This window comes from Canis aureus, chromosome 3, assembly GCF_053574225.1.
Source record: "Canis aureus isolate CA01 chromosome 3, VMU_Caureus_v.1.0, whole genome shotgun sequence".
Taxonomy (NCBI): domain Eukaryota; kingdom Metazoa; phylum Chordata; class Mammalia; order Carnivora; family Canidae; genus Canis; species Canis aureus.
This window is the reverse complement of record NC_135613.1, coordinates 34,703,568-34,724,712: the sequence shown is the minus strand read 5'-3', so window position 1 is coordinate 34,724,712 and position 21,145 is coordinate 34,703,568. Positions and strand designations below refer to the sequence as shown.

At 51.2% G+C, this 21,145-nt stretch overlaps 1 protein-coding gene across 1 annotated transcript in view; it reads left to right on the top strand.

Annotated features, from left to right (window-relative positions):
• Positions 1–16,170, top strand: part of DHCR24 (24-dehydrocholesterol reductase) — a 30,566-nt gene extending 14,396 nt beyond the window's left edge. Inside the window, exons 5-9 of the mRNA XM_077891899.1 lie at positions 140–403; positions 5,448–5,591; positions 11,790–11,987; positions 12,270–12,448; positions 13,389–16,170. Of these exons, the coding sequence (XP_077748025.1) occupies positions 140–403; positions 5,448–5,591; positions 11,790–11,987; positions 12,270–12,448; positions 13,389–13,542 (939 nt within the window). The 3' untranslated portion in view covers positions 13,543–16,170. The remainder of the gene's footprint in view (positions 1–139; positions 404–5,447; positions 5,592–11,789; positions 11,988–12,269; positions 12,449–13,388) is intronic.
• The last annotated feature ends 4,975 nt before the right edge of the window (positions 16,171–21,145 follow it).

The following is a 21,145-nucleotide window of genomic DNA, read 5'->3' as shown; positions in this document are numbered from 1 at the left end:
GTTAGGGTTTACACAACAAGACAGGAATAGAGGAGGAGGTAAGCTGAGGCCCTGGGTTCTTTGCACCCCTGTTCACTGTGTGCCACACCGTGGGGTGTGGTGGTCCAGGCTCTCAGCATGTGTTGACTTGGCCTCCTAGTCGGAAAACTCAGACCTCTTCTACGCTGTGCCGTGGTCCTGTGGGACCCTGGGCTTCCTGGTGGCTGCCGAGATCCGTATCATCCCCGCCAAGAAGTACGTCAAGCTGCGGTTTGAGCCAGTGCGGGGCCTGGAGGCTATCTGCGACAAGTTCACCCGTGAGTCCCAGCGGCCGGAGAACCACTTTGTGGAAGGACTGCTCTACTCCCTGGATGAGGCTGTCATAATGACGGGGGTCATGACGGACGATGCAGAGCCCAGCAAGGTAGGCCAGGGGGTCAGCTGCCAAGGGCCAAGGCCTGTGGACGAGGAAGGCCTGGGTGGGCTGGAGCTGCACCTGTTCCCACAACCTGACCCTGCCTGGCAGCCACGTTCTTTGAGGCCATGGCCTCAGTCAGCCTCCCCGGAGTTGGGACCCTAGGATCTACAGTCAGAGCTGTCTTGGAGAGGGAGGGGAGCCTCGTTCACTCTGCCCTGACCACCTGCCAGATACGTGCATGCCTCTTGACAATGTAAGCTTTGATCCTTGCAGCAACCCCATTTTATAGATGTGGGAACTAAGGCCCTGAGAGGTCATGTAAACTTCCAGAGATGACAAAACCAAGATCTGCATAATGGATTTGATGCCTCGGAATCTAGATTGACACTGACTTAATGTATGTAATTTTTAATAGCAGCTTTTTCTCTCATGTAGAAGGATTTGTGTTTATGAGAGACTTGGAAAGTATAAATGAGTAAAAGGAAAAGAAGACTCCACCTATAAACATGACCCAAAGCCAACTTTTTTTTTTTTTTAAAGATTTTATTTATTCATGAGAGACATGGAGAGAGAGGCACAGACACAGGCAGAGGGAGAAGCAGGCTTCCTGCAGGGAGCCCAATGCAGAACTCGATCCCAGGATCCCGGGATCATGCCCTGAGCCAAAGGCAGACGCTCAACCACTGAGCCACCCAGGCGTCCCCTGAAGTCAGCTCTTGCTAACAGTTCAGTATATTTATTTCCTCTCTTTTCAGTGCATAGGTTAAAGTGTTTAAATTATAAAAGTAGCGTCACAATGTTGAAATATATAAGGAAAAGTTAAAGTGGGTCTCTTTCACCCAGGCTCACTCCCAGAGTAACTGCTTGTAACACTTGTGCATTCCTCAGGGTATGTGTGCACACGTGTAGACATACCCTCATTTCATGCCGTGCTCTCCCATGATGGCGTGTAAGGAATTGCTTACTGACGAACATTTATCTTGCTTCAGTTGTTTTGCTCTTACCAGTAAGATTGTGTCGAAGATTCTCTAACATCCATCCTTGGCCTCTTGTATAAGCAGTTCTGTAGGATTGAGTCCAAAAATTGGAATTCCTGTCTTAGGGATTGGAGCACAGTAAATGCTGACAGCCCTTCAGAAAAGTGGTGCGTCTGCCTGCTTCCGGCGGGCGACTGTGTGTGAGAATGCCTGTCTCCCACATTCATGCCAACACTGGATATGATTACTCCTTCATTTTTGCCAATCTGATAGAGTTAAAAATAGTATCTCGTTTTCTTTTGCAGTTCTCAGGTCACCTTTGCGGTTTGAACATCTCTGTACACTTTTTCCGTTTGTTTTTAGCTGTGATCACTGTTCAAATTTGTATTTTCTGGTTGAGTGTGTTACGTGTTGCCTGACGTGGTTATGTGGCCTTCAGAATTGCTGTTTAATGACTGCAGAGCACTGCATTGAGCAAATGCCCTATCATTTACTAAACCATGGCTCCATTGTTAGAAATACAAGTTGCTTCCAGTCTTTCCCTTTTTGAGAGAGAGGGCACAAGCACACAAGCAGCAAAGGAAGGTCAGAGGGAGAGGGAAAGAGAGAATTTCTCTTAAGCAGGCTTACACCTGATGCAGAGCCTGTTATGGGGCTTGATCTCATGATCCTGAGACCATGACCTGAGCTAAAACAAAGAGTCAGATGCTCAACCGACTGAGCTACCCTGGCACCCCAGTCTTTCCTTATTTTAGTTAATGTAGCCATGGACATCTTTTGTCCAATTGAAAGAGACATCTTAAAGTACTCTTAAGGCTCTTGATCTCTACCTGTATACTTAAACCATTTTAGAATTGTAAAGGACTTAAAAATCGCCTGGTACAGTTCCCTCCCTAACTAAGGAAACAAGGCTGGGAGCGGGGAGAGACTTCTGTGAGCACTCAGGGCTAGCACGGGGCAGGTGGGAGTTCAGGTCCCTGCCTCCTAGTCCCCCTGTGTAGCAGCTCCTGTAATCCAGCGTGTCTCCTGACACTGATTGTGGCCGCCTCCCAGGGGCCACCTTGGTGGGCGCTGGAGGATGGGATCCTGGAGCAGGAGTGGGAACGCTGGACCCGGACACAGAGCCAGCATGCCGTCTGGCTTCCCAGGCCCCTGGCTCTGCCCGGCCTGGTCTAAGGCCCCGTCAGTGCAGGTCCCCTAGCACCTGGTCACCAGACAGGGACATCTAGTGCAGATGTTTTCTACCTTCTTAGAGGCTGACGGAGGGGCCGTGGCAATCACCATGCCTACTGGACTGGCTCTTCTGGTACCTGCACGCTGCATTAGATGCCACCTAAGGGGCAGCCCAGGTGGCTCAGTGGTTTAGTGCCGCCTTCAGCCCAGGGCGTGATCCTGGAGGATCGAGTCCCATGTCGGGCTCCCTGCATGGAGCCTGCTTCTCCCTCTGCCTGTGTCTCTGCCTGCCTCTCTCTCTCTGTCTCTCATGAATAAATAAGTAAAATACTAAAAAAAAAAAAAAAAAAAAGATGCCACCTAACGTTATAATCGGGCAACATAGTTTGGACAACTTTTAAAATGTTGGAACACTGTAATTAATTTCCTCATTGCCCTAGAAGACCAAGGTCTAACCCGGGGGTCTACCTTGTGTCAGTGAGGGGAGAGGGGGCTGGGCCCTCCAGACTGCAGACTTTAACAAAGCCTCCTGATGAGCAAGACCCTGACACCGTCAGGAACAGGGCTGGGGAAGGTCATGGCAGATGCCATTAGACATGGACATTTCATTTGAGGAGCGTTTCTTCCAAACGCTCCTGTTGGGAGGACTGCTCATGAATTTGTCCTGTCTGCCCCTGAGATGGGCCCTCTGCAGTCCCAGAAGAGGCTTGCTGTGACCCTGTGGGGAGGCAGCCCACCCCAATTTCCAGGGGAGGCCCAGAACTACAAGTGGCCTGCTCTCAAAGTGCAAGGGCTAGAACTGGTAGTCGTGTGGCAGCCAGACTGCCCCAGTGGACATGTGCCCTGGGGGAGACACACGATCTGGGTTCTTTAGCATATCCTGTGCTTGTCTGGCACGAAGGTTCCTCATGAGTCGATGAGCACAGGGCACACCCAAACCCAGGTATGCCCCTAGTCCCGATTCCATTACACGGCTGGTGCCGCTGCCAGGTGTGTGGCCAGGCCTCCCCCTGGGGTTGGATCAGGTTGCTTCGTTCCTGTTAGGTTTCACTGTCCCCTGTACTAGCACGCGGACGCCAGACTATGGTGTCCGTTGCCCTGCCATGCTAGCCACCCTAAAACTGACTGGGACAAACAGGCTCCGTGGTACCCTGATGCACAAGTGGGGACACTCGGGTGGGCTGCGAGTATTGCTGCCAGGGATGGGGGCCAAGGGCTCCCGGTGGAGGGGCTCGTGAGGGGGCAGAGGGCCGTGACAGGGCTGGGAACTGACCACTCTGCGCTGTGGGCAGGCGCCATGCTGGGTACTTCCCTTGCTTGTCTGATCTCCCCAGCGACCCCAGGGCCGGGAATAGCTCCATTTTGCCAGTACTGAAAGCAAGGCTCAGAGTGACCGCCCACGATCAGTCTCATGTGTTAAAAGTAGAACAAGCAAATCGGCAAATAGGGCACAGGATGATCCCATCTTTATAAATCTGTGTATGCGCAGAAGAGAAAACCTGACAAGGACAGATCGGTGTTAGTAGTTACCTCTGGAGGGTGAGGCTACAAGGGGTCTCTCTTGCCAGATTGCATATTCCTGCAGCATTTGAAGTTTCCACACATTATATAATGCTCACGTTCCAGAGCACACCATTCGGGTGCCCCGCTGCCCAGCCCTGGCCTCGTTGTGCACCGTGGGATACACTTGAGTCCTTGCCCTGCCTCTTGCCGGCCTTGTGGTCTCACGCACTCTGTTCAACCTTGATGCTCCTCAATCTCCTCATCAGTGAGGCGAGGACAGCTCTGCCTCGCAAGGTCATGGAAGGGATCCAGAACAAGCACATGAAGTGCCAGGGATGGCTGCTGGGAGCATGTGGTGATGATTCTCCTCCATGAGCAACCCTGGGGCTTGCTCATCTTGCCTCCGCTCCTGCCTTTACCTGCCTGACAGTTCCCCCAGCAACAGTCTGCCTCTCTGACTCGGCCACTGCGCGCTGCTCCTCCCAACCCTGTGCTGCACCCCAGCTGGGTGTGATGTCACCTGCCCCATAGAAGTCAGGGGCCTTTCCCACCCCCTACGGAAGGTGGTCTGATGTGGGGCCTGAGTGTCTGCAGTGATAAACTAGATTTCTACCAAGTCTATAGTTTTTTTTTTCTTTTGCCATTTTATATGTGAGGAAATAGGCTGAGAGAGTGACCTGCCCTAGGCCACAGAGCTGGTAGGGCCATACCCCCAGCCCCGGAGCCTGTGCTCCTTCCAGGCTGCTGCCCTGCCTCTCTCCAAAAGCATCTCGCCCAGATGCGTGAGGACACTGTGTCCCAGAGAGGCTCAGTCATCCCAGGGCACACAGCAGGTGAAGTCCTTAACCGTCTAGGACTAAAGACTATCTCAGTATAAGATTTAGGCATTGGAAGCTGGAGGCCTGGTGCCAGAGAAGTATTAGGTTCACTCTTTGAGCCTCCTGCACTGATGGGGGCTGCCTGAGGGAAGCACAGCTCCCAGGGGGTTGTGGGGCTTGGTCTCGGCGGCGGAGAAAGTGCGATGGTCCGTTAGTGCTGTTGGCCGTGGGACCCAGCGAAAGGGGTCAGCCGAGTGGAAGGTAGGGAGGGAGGGAAGGAGTCCCCCCACGTGGCACTGTGTCCTTAAACATTTGCCCCTCAGTTGTGTCAGGGAAGAGGGAGCTCTCTAGACTGTTGGGAGCTAGCGGTCGGGCCCGGGCACACCACTTAACCTCGCTCTGCTGGATGGTGCCCGCTGCGCTCAGCCTCACTGGGCTTTCAAGAGTCTCAAGGGTGGTTGCAGACATGAAAGCTTTGGAAAGGCCAGGGGTGCCGAACAGAAGCCGGGTATCACCATTACGCCCTGGTGGTATTAGGTCCTCATCTGTGGGCTGACACAATGGCCTCTGTCATTTCAGCTGAATAGCATCGGCAATTACTACAAGCCCTGGTTCTTCAAGCACGTGGAGAACTACCTGAAGACAAACCAAGAAGGCCTGGAGTACATTCCCTTGAGACACTACTACCACCGCCACACGCGCAGCATCTTCTGGGAGCTCCAGGTGAGGCTCAGATTTCCCAGCCGGCCGGGCAGGGAACCAGGGTGGCTCGCAGTGTACCTACCACACTGTGTCTCTCTCTCGGAGGGCAAGGGTGGCTTTGTCTTAAGGAACTGGAACCCCTGCTTGGACTCGCCCACAGCCCTTTCCTTCTGGGGGAACAGAGTGCTTTCACTTTAAAGCAGCAGCTGCCACAGAGCATCTGCTCCCTGCCAAGGGAGTGGGGCATGGGCCAGGTACTTGGGAGCACACACACCTGCTCTGCCCTTGAGGAATGGTAGCCTAGCCAAGCCAACAGACTCTGGCACAGTGAAGGCCACGGGAATGGGAGGTGGTGGCTTGTTCTGCCTAAGGTCAGAGGTGGCCGTCAAGATTGGCCTTGAAAGGTGAGCGAAAATTTGAGGAGTGAGGAACCGTGACATCTTAAAGCGGGCCATCAGGGAAGGCTTCTCAAGGGGTGGGGGACCTGAACTCAGGAGGACAAGCCGGGCAGAGTTCGGGGGACAGTGGTCCAGGCAGAGGAAGAGCTGGAGCGTGGTCCTCAGGCGACGTGGGTTCTTGTTTTTCTGAGTCATAGAACATAGAAATAACCATTTTATTTTATTTTTATCTTTTTATTTTATTTTAAGATTTTATTCATTCATGAGAGACACACAGAGAGAGGCAGAGATGTAAGCAGAAGTAGAAGCAGGCTCCCTATAGGGAGCCCAATGCGGGACTCGATCCCAGGACCCTGGGATCACGACCTGAGCCAAAGGCAGCCGCTCAACCACTGAGCCACCTAGGCATCCCAAAATAACCATTTTAATGTGTATAATTCAGTGGTATTTAGGACATTCGTCATACTGTGCCCTTGCATCACATTTGCCGAGGAGAGGCAAAGCAATCTGGAAGCAGTAATGAGGTGGCAGGAGGAGCCCCCCTCACCTCGGTCAACCCCAGACGGTCGTGGGAGAGGAGATGATGCCACTGAGGAGGCCTGCAGGAGCCAGTGAGGCCCCAACTGTGAGCCAGGAGAGGGAGGCAGTGTCGAGAGAAGAGAAGGAGAGTGGAGGAGCTTTGCCCATGTCAGACCACGAGAACACAGAGGAGCTTGGGAGGTGGGGGGACAGGGCCAAGTGGAGTCAGAGATGTCACATCACCGTAGCAGGTAATGGGGCACCTAGAAGCCGTGATGACTGGGTTCAACAGGGGAGATGGACATGAAGGAACCCTACCTGGTGGCCTCCCAGGAGAAGGTGGTGAGTTCTAACCATGGGCTACGTCTCTCAGGCCAATGTGATGGGGCTGTGGAGAGTGGAGGACCCATTGATACCTGAGAGTTCAGGGTTCCCCCACCCCCGTTAGAGCTCCCTCAGGCAGCATTCTGTTTTGCCAGATACAGAAGACACCACAAGTCCCTCTTTGCACCTGGGGTTTGTGGGAAATGTGTGTTTTTGTCAAAAGCAAGGACATTGAAGACAAGAAAAGAAAGAGGACTAGCCAGTCGGAGAAGGACAAACATTATATGGTCTCATTTATTTGGGGAATATAAAAAATAGTGAAAGGGAATAAAGGGGAAAGGAGAAAAAATGAGTGGGGAAATATCAGAAAGGGAGACAAAACATGAGAGACTCCTAACTCTGGGAAACGAACAAGGGGTGGTGGAAAGGGAGGTGGGTGGGGGGTGGCGGTGACTGGGTGATGGGCACTGAGGGGGGCACTTGATGGAATGAGCACTGGGTGTTATGCTATATGTTGACAAATTGAACTCCAATAAAAAAAAAGAAGAAAGAGGACTAGCAAAGGACACAGGAAGGAACATCAGAGAGGTGATGGTAGTACCTGATGGCTCCTTATGTGATGGCTCCTTATGTGTTAGCTGCTAGGCCGAAGGCCATACATGCACTATCTCAACCTTCCTGACAGCCCCAGGAGGGTGGGTGTTCGTGTCTTTTCCATTTTACAGATAGGGAAACTGAGGCTTAAGTCATCCAAAGTAACACAACTCAGGAAGAGATTGAGTATATTACTTATTTCTTGCCACATAATAAGCTCTCCCAAACTTAGAGGATTGAAACAATCAACAGTTTATTATTATTATTTTATGTTATCTCACAGTTTTCGGAGGGTCAGGGATTGGGGAGTGACTAATCCAGGTGGCTTTGGCTCAGGGGTGCAGTCAGGTGTCATCTGGAGGCTTCCGCGGGGACGGAGGATCTGTTTTCTAGAAGGTTCCCTCACATGGTTGTTAACAAGAGGCCTCCTTGCCACGGGGGCTGCTCGAGTGTCCTCATGACAGGGCAGCGAGAGCCATCCGAGAGAGAGACCGAGGAGGAGCCTCGAAGCTTCGCAGGGCCTGTCTCCTCACACTCCACCAGCCCTGCCCTATGCTGTTTGTTAGAGCAAATCCAGCCCACACTCACGAGGAGACATATCACGCTCTACCTTTTAAAGAAACAAGTAGCAAAGAATTTATGGGGTCCCCCCCCAAGATAGCATATAGTGTAGTATCAGTTTCAGGAGTAAGAATATGTGATTTTTTTTTAAAAAACCACAGAGCTAGGATTCATAATGAGGTTTGTCTTGTATCTTCATGCCATTATCCACTGACTGTCCTGCCTGAAGTTAAAGGAAGAAGCTGGTAGGATGGGTGTTTTACAACTGAAATTTTTTTGCACACAGAGCCTCTGGCTGGAGCCCCTCAGCATCCACTGCAGTGGAACTGCAGAAGCCCAGACTTCTAGAAAGAAGGGGTAATAAACAATGTCAAGTGCATGCCTTTTCCCCCTCCCCTGGGGTGAACTCCTCCTCCCTCAGGCAGCCTCCCGCCCAGGTTCCTCCTTGCCGAATCCACCCTTGAATCAACCACAGGTGACCCGGCCTGGTGCCAACCCTCCCAGTCCCATCCTGTCACATCTGGGCCAGGCCTTCCTTCACCCAGCTTGGTTAGTCAGCAATACTTGGCATCAAAGCCAGCCGCACGACTGCCCAGTGCAAAAAGCAGGGAAAGTACCGTCAAAGATGCTACATGGTCTCTCTTAAACTTGCAATTGAATGTTCTAAGTAAAGAAAAATTAATAATTTAAATTATTGGAATGAATTTACTGTTCATCTCTAAAATATAAGAGCATTTAACTCTTCACACGTATGCATTTCATTCTTAATGGACCAGTGGAGAATCTGCACCAAACTAACTCAACTGTATTTATCTCCCTGTCTGGTAACATTCACGGTCTACCAACACTCCAGCACGGCTTCCTGATGAGTAAGGAAGGACTGAAGAGAAAGGGACTCTGGGTAGCCCCCTCTCTCCCTTCCCTTTTATGTCCTCATTTCCAGCCAGCGTAAATGCACAGAGAAGTAGCACCAGGAGGGGATGTTAGATAGGGTTCTTGGTGATTTGTTTCTTAGAATGCTGCTGCCATGGGCCCTGCCTTTGGGTCTTGGGGTCCTGACTCAGGCCAGGCTCCCCGGATCTGTCATGGGGCCCACCAGAGCAGAGCAGGCCAGTAGCAGGCTGGACACAGTAAAAGGCGAGGGCAGGTGGAGAGCAGGGGACCGGGAGTGAAGCCAAGGACACAGGACCTGGGGTCGCTCAGAGGCAGAGGGATGAATAACGGGGCAGATGGGGTGCGAAAGGAGGAGGGCAGGGCTCACTGTTTAAAACGTGAACTTTCCTGAGGTTGAGCTTTTGGAAAAGGGATGGTTCTAGCTGATACTTTTGGCCAACTATTAACTGTTTTTAGGGGCTTTTAAACATTAAAGAGGTGATGGGTCTCAATTAAAGCCGGGTGAAAACAAAATTGTGGGAGTCACATTTTTCACCCACAGGATGCAGCCAAGCAGGGGTTTGATGACACTGACCTGGGTGCGGGGAAAACAGCACACCCTGGTGTTGTTTGGGAGAATGTAAAATGCACACACTGTCCGAACCAGAATTTTCCACTTCTAGAATTTCTTACAAATAAATGAACATGTAGATGGGCAAAGACACAAGTAGAAAGAACATTCACTGGAATAGTCTGGAAATAATCTAAATGCTCATCAGTACAGAATCAATTAAATAAAGTAGGGTCCATCCACACAGGAGGGCAGTGACTGGCACATATTCTCTAGAAAGGGGCAGATAACAGTTAGGGTTTTGCAGACCATGAGACCTCTAGAGGTTCCTCTGCCCTTTACAGCCTGAAAGCAGTCATAGATAATATGTAAACGCACGGGCATGGCTGTGTCCCAGTAAAGCTTCATTTGTGGCCCAGATTTGTCCCAGGAGCCACAGTTTGTGGGTCCCTGCAGGACAGTGCTAGCACCCACAACCAAGCATGGGGTGTCTATGTGAGTGCTGAGACAGGGAGAAGCATGAGGCTGTTGATGCCACCACTCATGAGCTGTTGCTCTGTAAGCCCATCTGCATGACTGCGCACCAAATGTCTCTAGAAGGGGACACAAATCATTCCTAACAATGGCTGCCTTTGGGGAGGGGACAAAAGTCAGGTCAGGACTAGGGGGGAAATGGGGTGAAGGATGTGAAAGGAGGACTGACCTTAGGATGACTGGGATTTCTGCTGTGGGTGGGTATGCCTTTTCCCAAAACAAGCAAGGAAACAGTAAAAGCCAAGCTATACACCGGGCCCCCGTGATGTGCCAGCGTGAATACTGGTGCCAGGATCTAACAGCAGAGCAGAGGGCAGATGGGTCTCTTCCTCACAGGAAGTGCCAATCAGAGAGCTGGTTCCAGGGGAGCGGAAGGAAGGTCACTTGGCCTCCAAAGCTTAGCACCCTGGTTACTTTGGGAAGCCAGCCCTGACCCCGGCTCTGAGGTGGGCCCAGCTCTTCCCACACTGGGACTGTGTCTCGGCTCTCTTAGTATCCCCATAGCTCAGCATGGACCCTCCTACCTGACCTCATAGGCACCTCACAATTGTTTAATGAATAAAGAAATGTCCTTGGGGGCACCTGGGTGACTCAATCAGTTGAGCATCTGACCCTTGATTTCGGCTCGGGTCTTGGTCTCGGGGTCATGGGATCGAGCCCTGCTTGGGGCTCCCAGCTCAGCGCAGAGGCTGCTTATCCTTCTTCCTCTACTGTACCCACCCCCGCCCCCTCCCCCACTGCCCAGCTTGTGCACATGCGTGCATGCTCTTGCTGAAATAAATGTTAAAAAAAAAAAAAGAGGTCACTCTTTAAAAAAAAAAAAAAAAAGGAATGTCCTTGGTTTCAAGGATGCCATCCCATTCTTTTGTTTGTTTTGTTTTGTTTTGTTTTGTTTGCCATCCCATTCTTGAAGCCAAGGATATTCCTTTAAACTCGGAAGACAGGCTCAGCAAGGGGGTAGATAGTGATGGGGCAGGGGAGGCCCAACTCTGCTCTGTGGGGTCGGGCAGGATTGCCGGCTGGTGGGAGCTGTGGAGGAGCCGGTGGGCAGTGCAGGGTATTGTGGGAAGCAGTGCTGAGGGAGGGGGCTCCTCCCCTGGGGCAGTTTGAGCTTGGAAGAAGAGCCTCTGCTCAGGAGGGCCTCCAGGAAGGCCGAGTTGGGGCCGGCAGGCCCAGTAGGGCCACAGGCGCGAGAAGTTGCTTGTTCCAACAAAGGTTGGAGGTCAGCCGTGAAGATTGGCCTTGAAAGGTGAAGGAGAATTTGCTCTTGTGTGTGGAGGGGCGAGGAGTGGGAACATTTTAACTTGGAGTCAGAGGAGGCCTCTCAGGACACCTGTGAACCAGTGGGCTCTTTGATGGCCTTGAACCAGACCTTGCTGACACCAGTGAGAGTGGCCTCTGGCTATGTGACCTTAGGGAAATTGCTTAAGCTGAGTATCTAGCTCTTGATTCAATAGCAATTATTTCTCAACCGTTTATGAAATGCCTTCATGTGCCAGTGACTCTAACCTCCACAACAGCAATTATACTTTGCTCCAGGCCCTGGGCTAAGTGTCTTCTAGTTGGTATTTCATTATTTCCTCAAGTCCTGTTGTACAGATACAGAAACTAAGTTCAAAGGGGTTCAGTAAGTGGCTCAAGGTGATCACAGCAGGTAAACGCCAGAGCTGAGACTCAAACCTAGACCAACTGGGCCAATCCTGGGTACCACCATTCCCCTCCAGATAGGAGGAGTATGTCCTGTCATACTTACATGGAACACGAGTGGGAACCTGGCCTCTGGTCCAGGGAGTCACCCAGCCCTCATGGGGCCCCCTGTCTCCATCACCAACCTTTGTCTTTCAGGACATCATCCCCTTTGGCAACAATCCCGTCTTCCGCTACCTGTTTGGTTGGATGGTACCTCCAAAGATCTCCCTCCTGAAGCTGACCCAGGGCGAGACCCTGCGCAAGCTGTACGAGCAGCACCACGTGGTACAGGACATGCTGGTGCCCATGAAGTGCCTGTCGCAGGCAGTGCACACCTTCCACAACGATATCCATGTGAGCTGTGGACGGGACCCCCCCCGGGCCTCCATTTTCCCAACTGTAAAATGGGCCTGCTCCCTGCGAAGGCCCTGATAGGAGAGAAGGCGTAGGGGATGCTGCTGAGCGCTTCCGTGAACTGTTCACATTTGTGTGAGGCACTCTCAGCCGTAGCCTAGGGATTGGGAGGGAGGCTGTGGGCAGCCAGAGAGAGGTCGCTGGGTAGCAGTGAAGTGGGCCAGCCATGAGCCTGTCACCTGTTGGAGAAAGCACCAACGCCCCTCTTCTTGGTCCACCCAGGTCTACCCCATCTGGCTGTGCCCATTCATCCTGCCCAGCCAGCCGGGCCTGGTGCACCCCAAGGGAGATGAAGCAGAGCTCTATGTGGACATCGGAGCATATGGGGAGCCACGCGTGAAGCACTTTGAAGCCAGGTCCTGCATGCGGCAGTTGGAGAAGTTTGTCCGTAGCGTGCACGGGTGAGTGGCCCAGAGTGTGGCTTGCTTCCTCAGGCCACCAGCCCCAGGGTACAGCTGCAGGGGGTGTTCAGCAAGGGCCAGGGTGGCCGAGCCCTGGAACCCGACCAGTTGCTTGCCTAGGGAGTGTGCAGCCCCAGCAGCCTCTAATGTGGAAAGCTCCCTATAAAGGTATGGAGGTGCGATTTTTCACCCCTCTTCCTAACACCCCTTCCATGACCAACACCAGGATCCCCCAGACACTCAGGCCAGAGCCCTAGGGTGACCCTGCTCCTCTCCCCAGTGCAAATAGATGGTGTGGTTCCAGAGAGGTTCCGAGGTACCACTCTGGGTTGGAAGAGCACAGCTAAGGAGGGAGGGATTCATGACTAAAGGCCATATAGAGGCCCAGGACAGCATCGCTCAGAAATCAGCCTGGAACCAACACTTGATAGATATAACATGAACACATGAACACATGAACACATCTCAAAATAGTTCTGCTGATTGGAAAAAAAAAAACACACACAGGAAAAAGGAGTACTGTGTGCTTGCCTTTATATAAGTCCAGAATCCAGAAAACTTCACTGCTTGGAGTGGTGGAGGGCAATGGACAACACAGGGCCATGGTCAAAGTTTTGGGGGTGATGGGTGTGGTCACGGACTGGACCGAGGTAGGTGATGGTTTCAAGTTTGTATACAAATGTCAAACTTACCAAGTTGTACACTTTAAATATGGGTGGTCAATTAAAAAAAAAAAAAAATGAAGGCAGCCCAGTGGCCCCGTCAGCAAAATGGGGGCAAGCAGCCCCGGCCCACCCCACCCCTCACCCGATCAGCTCGGGTAAACAAGAAACCCTCCACGAGTGCTCCTGGTGCTACAACCTGTGCAGTGCATCGGGGACAGCCAGGCTCTCTGGGTCCCTCTCCCCTCCCTGCAGCCTCCCCACCTCGTGCTTTGCAGGTTCCAGATGCTGTACGCCGACTGCTACATGAGCCGGGAGGAGTTCTGGGAGATGTTCGATGGCTCCCTGTATCACAGGCTGCGGGAGCGGCTCGGCTGCCAGGACGCCTTTCCCGAAGTGTACGACAAGATCTGCAAGGCCGCCAGGCACTGAGCACAGCCCTGTCCTGAAAGAGACAGACATGTGGGTGGGCCCTGTTCCCAGGTCCAGGAGGCATCTTCTCTTCACTCAAGCTTGGCTGCTCTCCCAGATCCATGCTTCCAGAAAGAAACCCCTCCAGAAATCCCACCCAGACTGCCCCCGATGGCTCGCTCAGGCTCCCGGGAGCCGCCAAGTGGAGTACCAAGAACGTGGGCTCTGGAGTCAGACATACCTGAGTCCAGTTCCCAGTTCAGCCACTCATTAGCTGTGTGACTCTGGACAAGTCCCTCAGCCCCTCTGAACCCAGCTCTTCATCTGTCGAAAGGGGGTGACAGTGCCTGCACGCAGACCATTGTCATCCAGGTCCAGCGGCAGTCTCCCTGCAGGCGCTGAAGTGTAGCTGTGGTCACTGTGGCTTCCCATTCAGCACCGTGTCTGGCTGGAGAGCTTTGGATTTGGTGCCGAGTCCAGGGGGGCTCTGTGTGAGGTCACCTGGCCCAGGTCTGGCTGGAAGGGTGAAGGGGATGCCCCAGAGTCGCATTGCCATTGATTCAGTCTGCCAGAAGCACCCCCTCACAGAGAGAAGGAAGGAAACCTCCTGTCTATCCCTAGGGTCTCGGGAGGGCAGCAGATGGGGCAGGCAGGCCCGAGACGTGCTGTGCCAAAGCCAGGTCCCAGTCCAAAGTTCCCTCTGCTGTCCTTGGTATTGACGCCCTGCCCCTTCCTCCTTCCTGCTCAGGCTTGCAAGCCCACCCCAGCCATCACCCACATCTCAGAGAGGGCCGCACCCTCAGAGAAGACATTTGAAGGCTGGTTCCTGTCCCAGCCCAGGTGAAGTGGCTCCTGCTCTGAGCTTGGGTCCGGAGCACGTACCCCATCCTTAGCCCCCCCAACCCTGCGACCCTTTGTGCCTCTTCTGGTCCCCTCATCACAGTGGCGGTGCATCTGTGCTCCTCTGTGGCATGCAGTGGGAGGTTGGGGTGGTGGAGCCCACCAAGCAGGAAGGTGGAGGCTTGGTGTGGATTCTCACTGAGGGGCCGAAAGGAAAGACCACAACTTGATTTCTCCAGCCACTCCCCCTCCCTTTGTCCAACCCCACCCACAGCTGTAGTTAATTTCAGTGCCTTACAAATCCTCAGCTCAGAGAAAATTAGCTCCATCTCCCTTCCAGAAGGAAGGGAGTCTCCTAGGTCCTTCCCAGCTTGTTAAAGCTTGTTTGTTTATGCAACTCCATCTGAAGAATGGCCCGGCCTCAGCTCAGGACCCAGCATCTGAGGAGGAAGTGTGTCGTGTAGGGAGTTGGGATTAAGTGAACTGTGCCAGGAGTGACATTCTGAGAGAGAGAAAGAAAGCGAGAGAGAGCGCACTGCGCTAGGAGGCAGGAGCTGGCTTTCAGCCCTGCTGCCTTGTCAGCAAGCCGTGTGGTGTGGCCCTGGGCGAGTCATTTGGCCCTCTGAGCTGCAGCATCTCATCTACCCGTTCATTGCAACCAAGACCTTCCCCAGGCCCTTGTGCTGTGGGCCTGCAGCACCTGGGGAAGGTCAGACGAAACACTTGGCTTGTCTCCTGAGTAAGGCCCGAGGCTGGCTCTCATGTCACTTTGAGAGGAGTGCGCCAGTGGCTTGCAGGGACATGTCCATCCTGTCACTGCAGATTGCCAGAAACCTGATGGAACCAGGCTGTCACTGGTGGATGCCCAGCTGTCCCCCCGTGGGCTCGACACACTGCAAAGTGTCCTAGCGTGGTCCTGTGAGTGCTGGGTGCTCAGAAGGCAAAGAAACACCCCTCCCCCCTCCTCCCCTCCCCCATTTGGCCTCTGGAGGGGGCATGAGAAAAAAAATAAAGAGACCTCATTCTCCAGCTTGTCTGCAGAGCACGTGAATTCTGGCATCAGTCCTCCTGGTGGGCTCCTGCACTTCCCACTCGACGCTAAACTGATGATCCTACTTATTGTAGAGGAGTGGTTGGCCCGAGCAGGAGCACCCAGCAAATAGGGCCCCGTCATTCCGCCAGAGGGGCCTCCACCCTTAAACTAGTGGGAGGGCAGCCACAGATGCTAGCAGCCTCTATTGCCCTTAGTCCTAGAAAAACCAAAATTGTGCCCTTCCCAGACCTCACCCGGAAACTGGGGCTTGGAAGGGAAGGTCTCGGGATCACACCAGCCTCAGGTTGCTCCAGTTGCATCGTGTCCTGGAAGGGGGCAGACTGCCGAGCAGGGTGGGCCCAACTACTGGCTTGTTCCTGTAGCCAGCCCCATCCCTGTCCATCCCTGTGGTGGTTTCAGGTGGAGTTAAACTTGGCACTGGGGTTAGTGTGTGTGTGGAAAATAACAGGCTTTTCCCCTCCAGAGCCCCCAAGTTTCTAGGCTGCATGAAGATTTTCTGTAAAATCAGAATTGTAGCCAGTTTCTTTGGCTGCATAATTTAATTAGCTATTTCTGAAGGGGACGGGGGGAGATGTGTGTGGCAGTGCATGGTGTGTGATTTTTATGTTTCCCATGGCCTTGGGGACCAAGGAGAGAGGCCTGAGTGTCCCCTAGCAGGCTCCTGCAGCTGCGGGAGCTGTGCCCACTGTCCACAACACTTCACATCCCCGTGGCTGTGTGGCCGCTGCTGTAAAAATAAAAGCGTGACCTGGAAACGAGCCTTTGTCATTTCTTGCTTTGGGGAGCCAATGTGGAATCCAGCTTGGGCTCCCATGCCGGGTGGGTTTCCCTCTCCGGACCTGCGCGCCCCTAGACGAGGGCTGAGAGACAACACGGGGCAGTGCCGGGTTTCTTTGGGCGCTGGGATTGTGGGCAGTTCTTCACGGTTTTTGAGCTTTTGCTACTGGTCACAATGTGACCTGGCATAGGGGTTTTTTTGTTTTGTTTTTTGTTTTGGCGTAGGTTTTAATAAGATCCTGCTGACTGCCGGTAGAGAGGGTAGGAGCCAGGAGACCAACGAAAAGGGCCCAGGTGAGAGATGATGGTGGCTGGGATCGAGGAGGGGATGGCTTTTTAAGGGCATCAGACATGGTTGTCAGGAGCTTCAGTCCTGGCTTGTCCACTTGGTCACAAAAACCCCTCCTTTGAGTTGCTGGCACTGCATCCTCCAGCCTCCCTTACACTCAGGTGCATCCTTGTGCATCCATCTCCAGGAGATGTGAACAGAAGTGGGAAATACCTGCCACACGAGGTTCTGGCACTTTCCCCTTCTTAGCTGGATGCCAGTGACAACTGAACCATAGGCTTTGGCAGTCGAAAGTTGGAGGGAGCCCAAATCCCTGAGTAACTACGCAAAACTGCCCACCCCCTGAACTCTGGCCTGGCCTGTTACAGGAGCAAGAAATAATCATCAGGCCTAAGTGAGCAGAGAAAGAAGAGCAGCATTTAGTACACATGGATATACACAATGGACATTTTCCTAAAATATGTGTGATATGAGGGTTCCATCCTAAGGTGATTTGGGAAGAACCCTTTTAAGACATTTCTAGTTGTTCAGTCTCACAAATCTGGATTTTTGTGAACTCTCCTTAAAGGAGGAGAAATCTTTCACATTCCTTAAAATGTATCTTAAGCCTTCCTTTGTATCTTAAGCCTTACATATCACCGTGCATTTTAACAGCACACCACACGCCATACCCGTATAGGGATCTTCATCCTATACCAGAAGGTCAGTTTTCATCCCCGTCTTACAGGTGAGGAACCGAAACTCGAGGAAGGTCAAGTGATTTGCCCGAAGGCCACGTGGACGCTATTACCAAATTAAACATGGATGCAAATCCATATCTAATCTTACAGCTCTGAAGTATGTCATGAGCCTTAGCCACTGCCAGCTGAGACAATTGCTCTAGCTCTAGAAGCAGCGAAATGAGACCCCGGGGCTGAGCCTCACATGCAGCGGGAGGTCAGGGTTCACTGCACGGTGAGTGTTCTGCTTTGACCCAGGGCAATTCCTTCTACCAGGAGCCCCTCTTGCCTGAGCAGCCCCTCAGCCCACGCGTGCGGTGTCCACATACCAACATGCATGCCAGAGTGACGACGATTGGTTTTCCAAACTTGGCTTATGTAAGAAAAACCACACTACACAAGTTAAATGTAGATCTATTTTTAAAATATGCTGATTTGTTCTGTCTGTTATTAAATGGCTTACAGGTTTTATCTTGCAGGACTACTCTAATTATTGCAGGTGACGGCCCTGGCAGGTTATGTCGAGAAAGATAATGAGGCTTTGTTGAGGTCTAGGAAGCAGTATTTCAATGGTGCTAGGGATTGTGCCCACCCCAAATCTGTATGTTGAAGCTCTAATGTAATGGTATTGGGAGGTGGGCCCTTTTGGAAGTGGGTGGGTGGGTCCTGAGCGTGGAATCCCCGTGACGGGATTAGTGTCCTTTTAAGAAGAGATGAGAGATCTAGCCCTCTCTCTGATCGCTGCCATGTGAGGATACGAGATGTCCATATGCAAACCAGGAGGAGGCTCTTACCAGACATGGGATCTGTTGGCATCTTAATCTCGGACTTGTCAGCCTCCAGAACCGTGAGACATAAATAGTGTTTAATTCACGTTAAGTTGTTATAGCAGCTTGAACAGCTGAAGACAGATGGTGTGAAGACTGTTGTTGACCCAGTGGACCCAGAAATAGCTGAATCCTGCTGTCCATCACCTCTCCTCCCCACAGGGCTCCCTAGGGAGCAGTCCTACAGAATAATTTTTTTAATGGGGCACTGCAAGGTAATAGAAAAAATATATATATTGGTCTCTGTCCCTCGTTCTTGGCACAGGGCTCCTAAGAAACCTTTGTTCTTTCCTAAGTGATAAGAGCACTAGGAACATCTTTTATTCTAATACTTGGCCTTTGACCCTCATTCCTGACTCTGAGCTCCTAAATTCCTTGGAATTTCCTGGGTGATAGGAGTATCTTTTGTCCTAATGAGGCAACTCTGGATGAGCTCCTGGTGGGCTCAGGGATGGAGCTCCAAGGGTCAATTAGAGAAGGTGAAACTCCCTTTAGGGCCAGAGGACCATGGCAGGGCCAACAGCTGGAGCCAGGCTTGCTCAGGCCTAGGGTCGGCAGTAAGGAGCCCATATTACTAAGATTCAGGATGTGAGCTCTGAACAGGAGGGGCTTCCCCTCTCACCTGGCCTGGCTGTTGTGCCTGGGGTCACTGTGTACCTCAAAGTACAAGGCACTGGAAGGGTTCGTGATGGTCCAAACCATCACCCTTGGTTACTGAGAACCCAGCACAGCCAAGAAAAGTCGCATCCTGAGAACTATGTTAGCTAAAACAAAAATGCTGTGCAACCTAGGTAAACGTGTCCCTTCTCTGAGCCTGTGTCCTCTTGCAAAAAGCCAGCTGTGCCTGCTCCTGCTGAGGTATTAGGTGACCAGCTACCTAGCTGCAACAGGACTGCCCCTGTGCGATGCCCACTCATCGTTATGTTGCCTATGGTCCAGGTTAAAGGTGGTGTTAGAGTTGCAGTGCAGAGCTTCCCGCAACTTAGCAGAAGCTCCAGTTCAACCGAAGAAACTGCTAGCCTCCTAAACCCAAGGAGGTGCTAGAACCTGATGGGACTTTTATAAGATTTATACGCCAGCGTTCACCGCTGTCTTTTGCGAACTACCGTAAAAGATTGAGCTAGAATTTGTGGTGGGCAATCCTTTCCTCTGCCGTGGAACTCTTGTTTTGTTTTGTTTTTACCAAAGCTTTTAGTCCAACATATAACAGAGTTTATACTTTGGCTCAAGCAGGGCAAAGCTAAGAGCTCAGCCCTCATGGCCAGCCCTCCTGCCTTCCTTCCCCAGAGATCACCGGGATGCCTCAGGAGAGCCCAATCAACAAACCTCAGCTCTCCATCTCTTCTAGCCCCACCCAGGCCAAAGAGCAAAGGTCACAAGGAGCTGGATTACAGCCCAGCATCCTCAGGACCCTTTCAGAATCATGGCTGCCCTGGGCTGGACGGGGCTGTCTCGTAGGTGTGTATGGAGCTGAACGGACAGTTACTGCTATGAAATAAAGTAAGAGTCTCCAAAGTGAGATGCCCAAACCAGTGGTATGGCAAGGTGACACAATGGGATGCTAGAAAAAAATATTAATGCTTGTGTGGGTCTGGATCAGAAGCTGACCCTGGGACAAGAATTTGAGTGCAAGTAGTTCATTCGGGAGGTGAAGAAAACAACAGTAGGTGGATGAAGAAGAGGGGACAGGTGGTCAACAGGTTACCACCTTGAGCAACGGGAGTTGAATTGTGTGAGTAAAGCATCCACCTCAGAGCTACATCCCACAAGGAGTGAGTTCACTGAGTGTGTATAGTCCAACACCATCAGTCAGACTTGAGGGCAGCTCCCGAGGGATGTTGATTCCTGTGGCACTTCCAACCTTCCATGGAAAAAAAACCTTCATGGCAGCCAGACGACCTTTCACTGGTTTTGGCCCCTTCTTAGCATACCTGACTTTCATAACACATAGAAGTTCGTTGGTTTTTAAAGACAACGTACTTAAAGGAACTGCCTCATTTAAAGTTATTACAGAGGTTTCTCTTACAAAAAGGCAAGCATTCCAAAACTGCTAACCTACTCTATGCTGACAGAGATTGTCAGGAATAGGAGAGCTAACAAATATATTTGAAAAAATATATACTTATTCTATAAGGTTAAGCAATCATTTTTTCATTTCTTTTTTTTTTCTTTTGAGAGAGAGCGAGAGAGCACGTGTGTGTGTTGTGCACCTGCAGGGGCTAGAAAGGGGGAGAGGGAGAGAGAGAATCTTATGCAGGCTTTATGCCCAGCACAGAGCCTGAGGCGGAGTTCAGTTCCATGACTCTGAGATCATGACCTGAGCCAAAATCAAGAGCCAGACACTTAACCAACGGAGCCCCCCAGATTCCAAGGCAAAGAGATCTTTTTAAATTTTTTATTGCATATATTTTTAACTTTTTAACTTTTTATTTTAACTTATTTTATTTTTTATTATTATTTATAATAATAACTAATTTTTTTTCTAATTAATTTTAGACTTATGGAAAAGTTGCATTGATGATACAGAGTTCCCATGCACCCTTCACCCAACTCCCTCTAACATTAGCATCCTCTACATAACCACAGTAGAATTATCAAAACCAAGATATTAACATTGGCATCCTATTATTAACTAAACCACAGACCTTATTGATATCTCACCAATTTTTACACTAATGTTCCTTTCCTTTCCAGAATCCCATCTAGGATTCTACATTACATTTAGTTGTTCATTATTTTCTTCCAAACTATAAGCATTTACATCAAATAAACTGCACATAGTTCAAATGTACAATTTGGTCAGGCTTGATATTTGTATGGATGCACCACAGTTGTTCATTCATTCACCTGTTGATGGATATTTGGGTTCTTCCTAGTTTGGGGCACCACAAATAAAGTGGCTGGGAACATTACAGTCTTTGTATGGACATACATTCTCATTTCTCTTGGGTAAATACCCAGGAGAGGAGAGACTGGATTATATGGTAGGTGTACAGTTAGTTTTTTGCCAAACTCTTTTTCAAAGTAATTGAATCACTTTACATTTGCTCCACATCCTCACCAACACTAGGCATGGTCAGTCTTTTTAATTTTAGCTTTTTTAATAGGTGGATAGTGA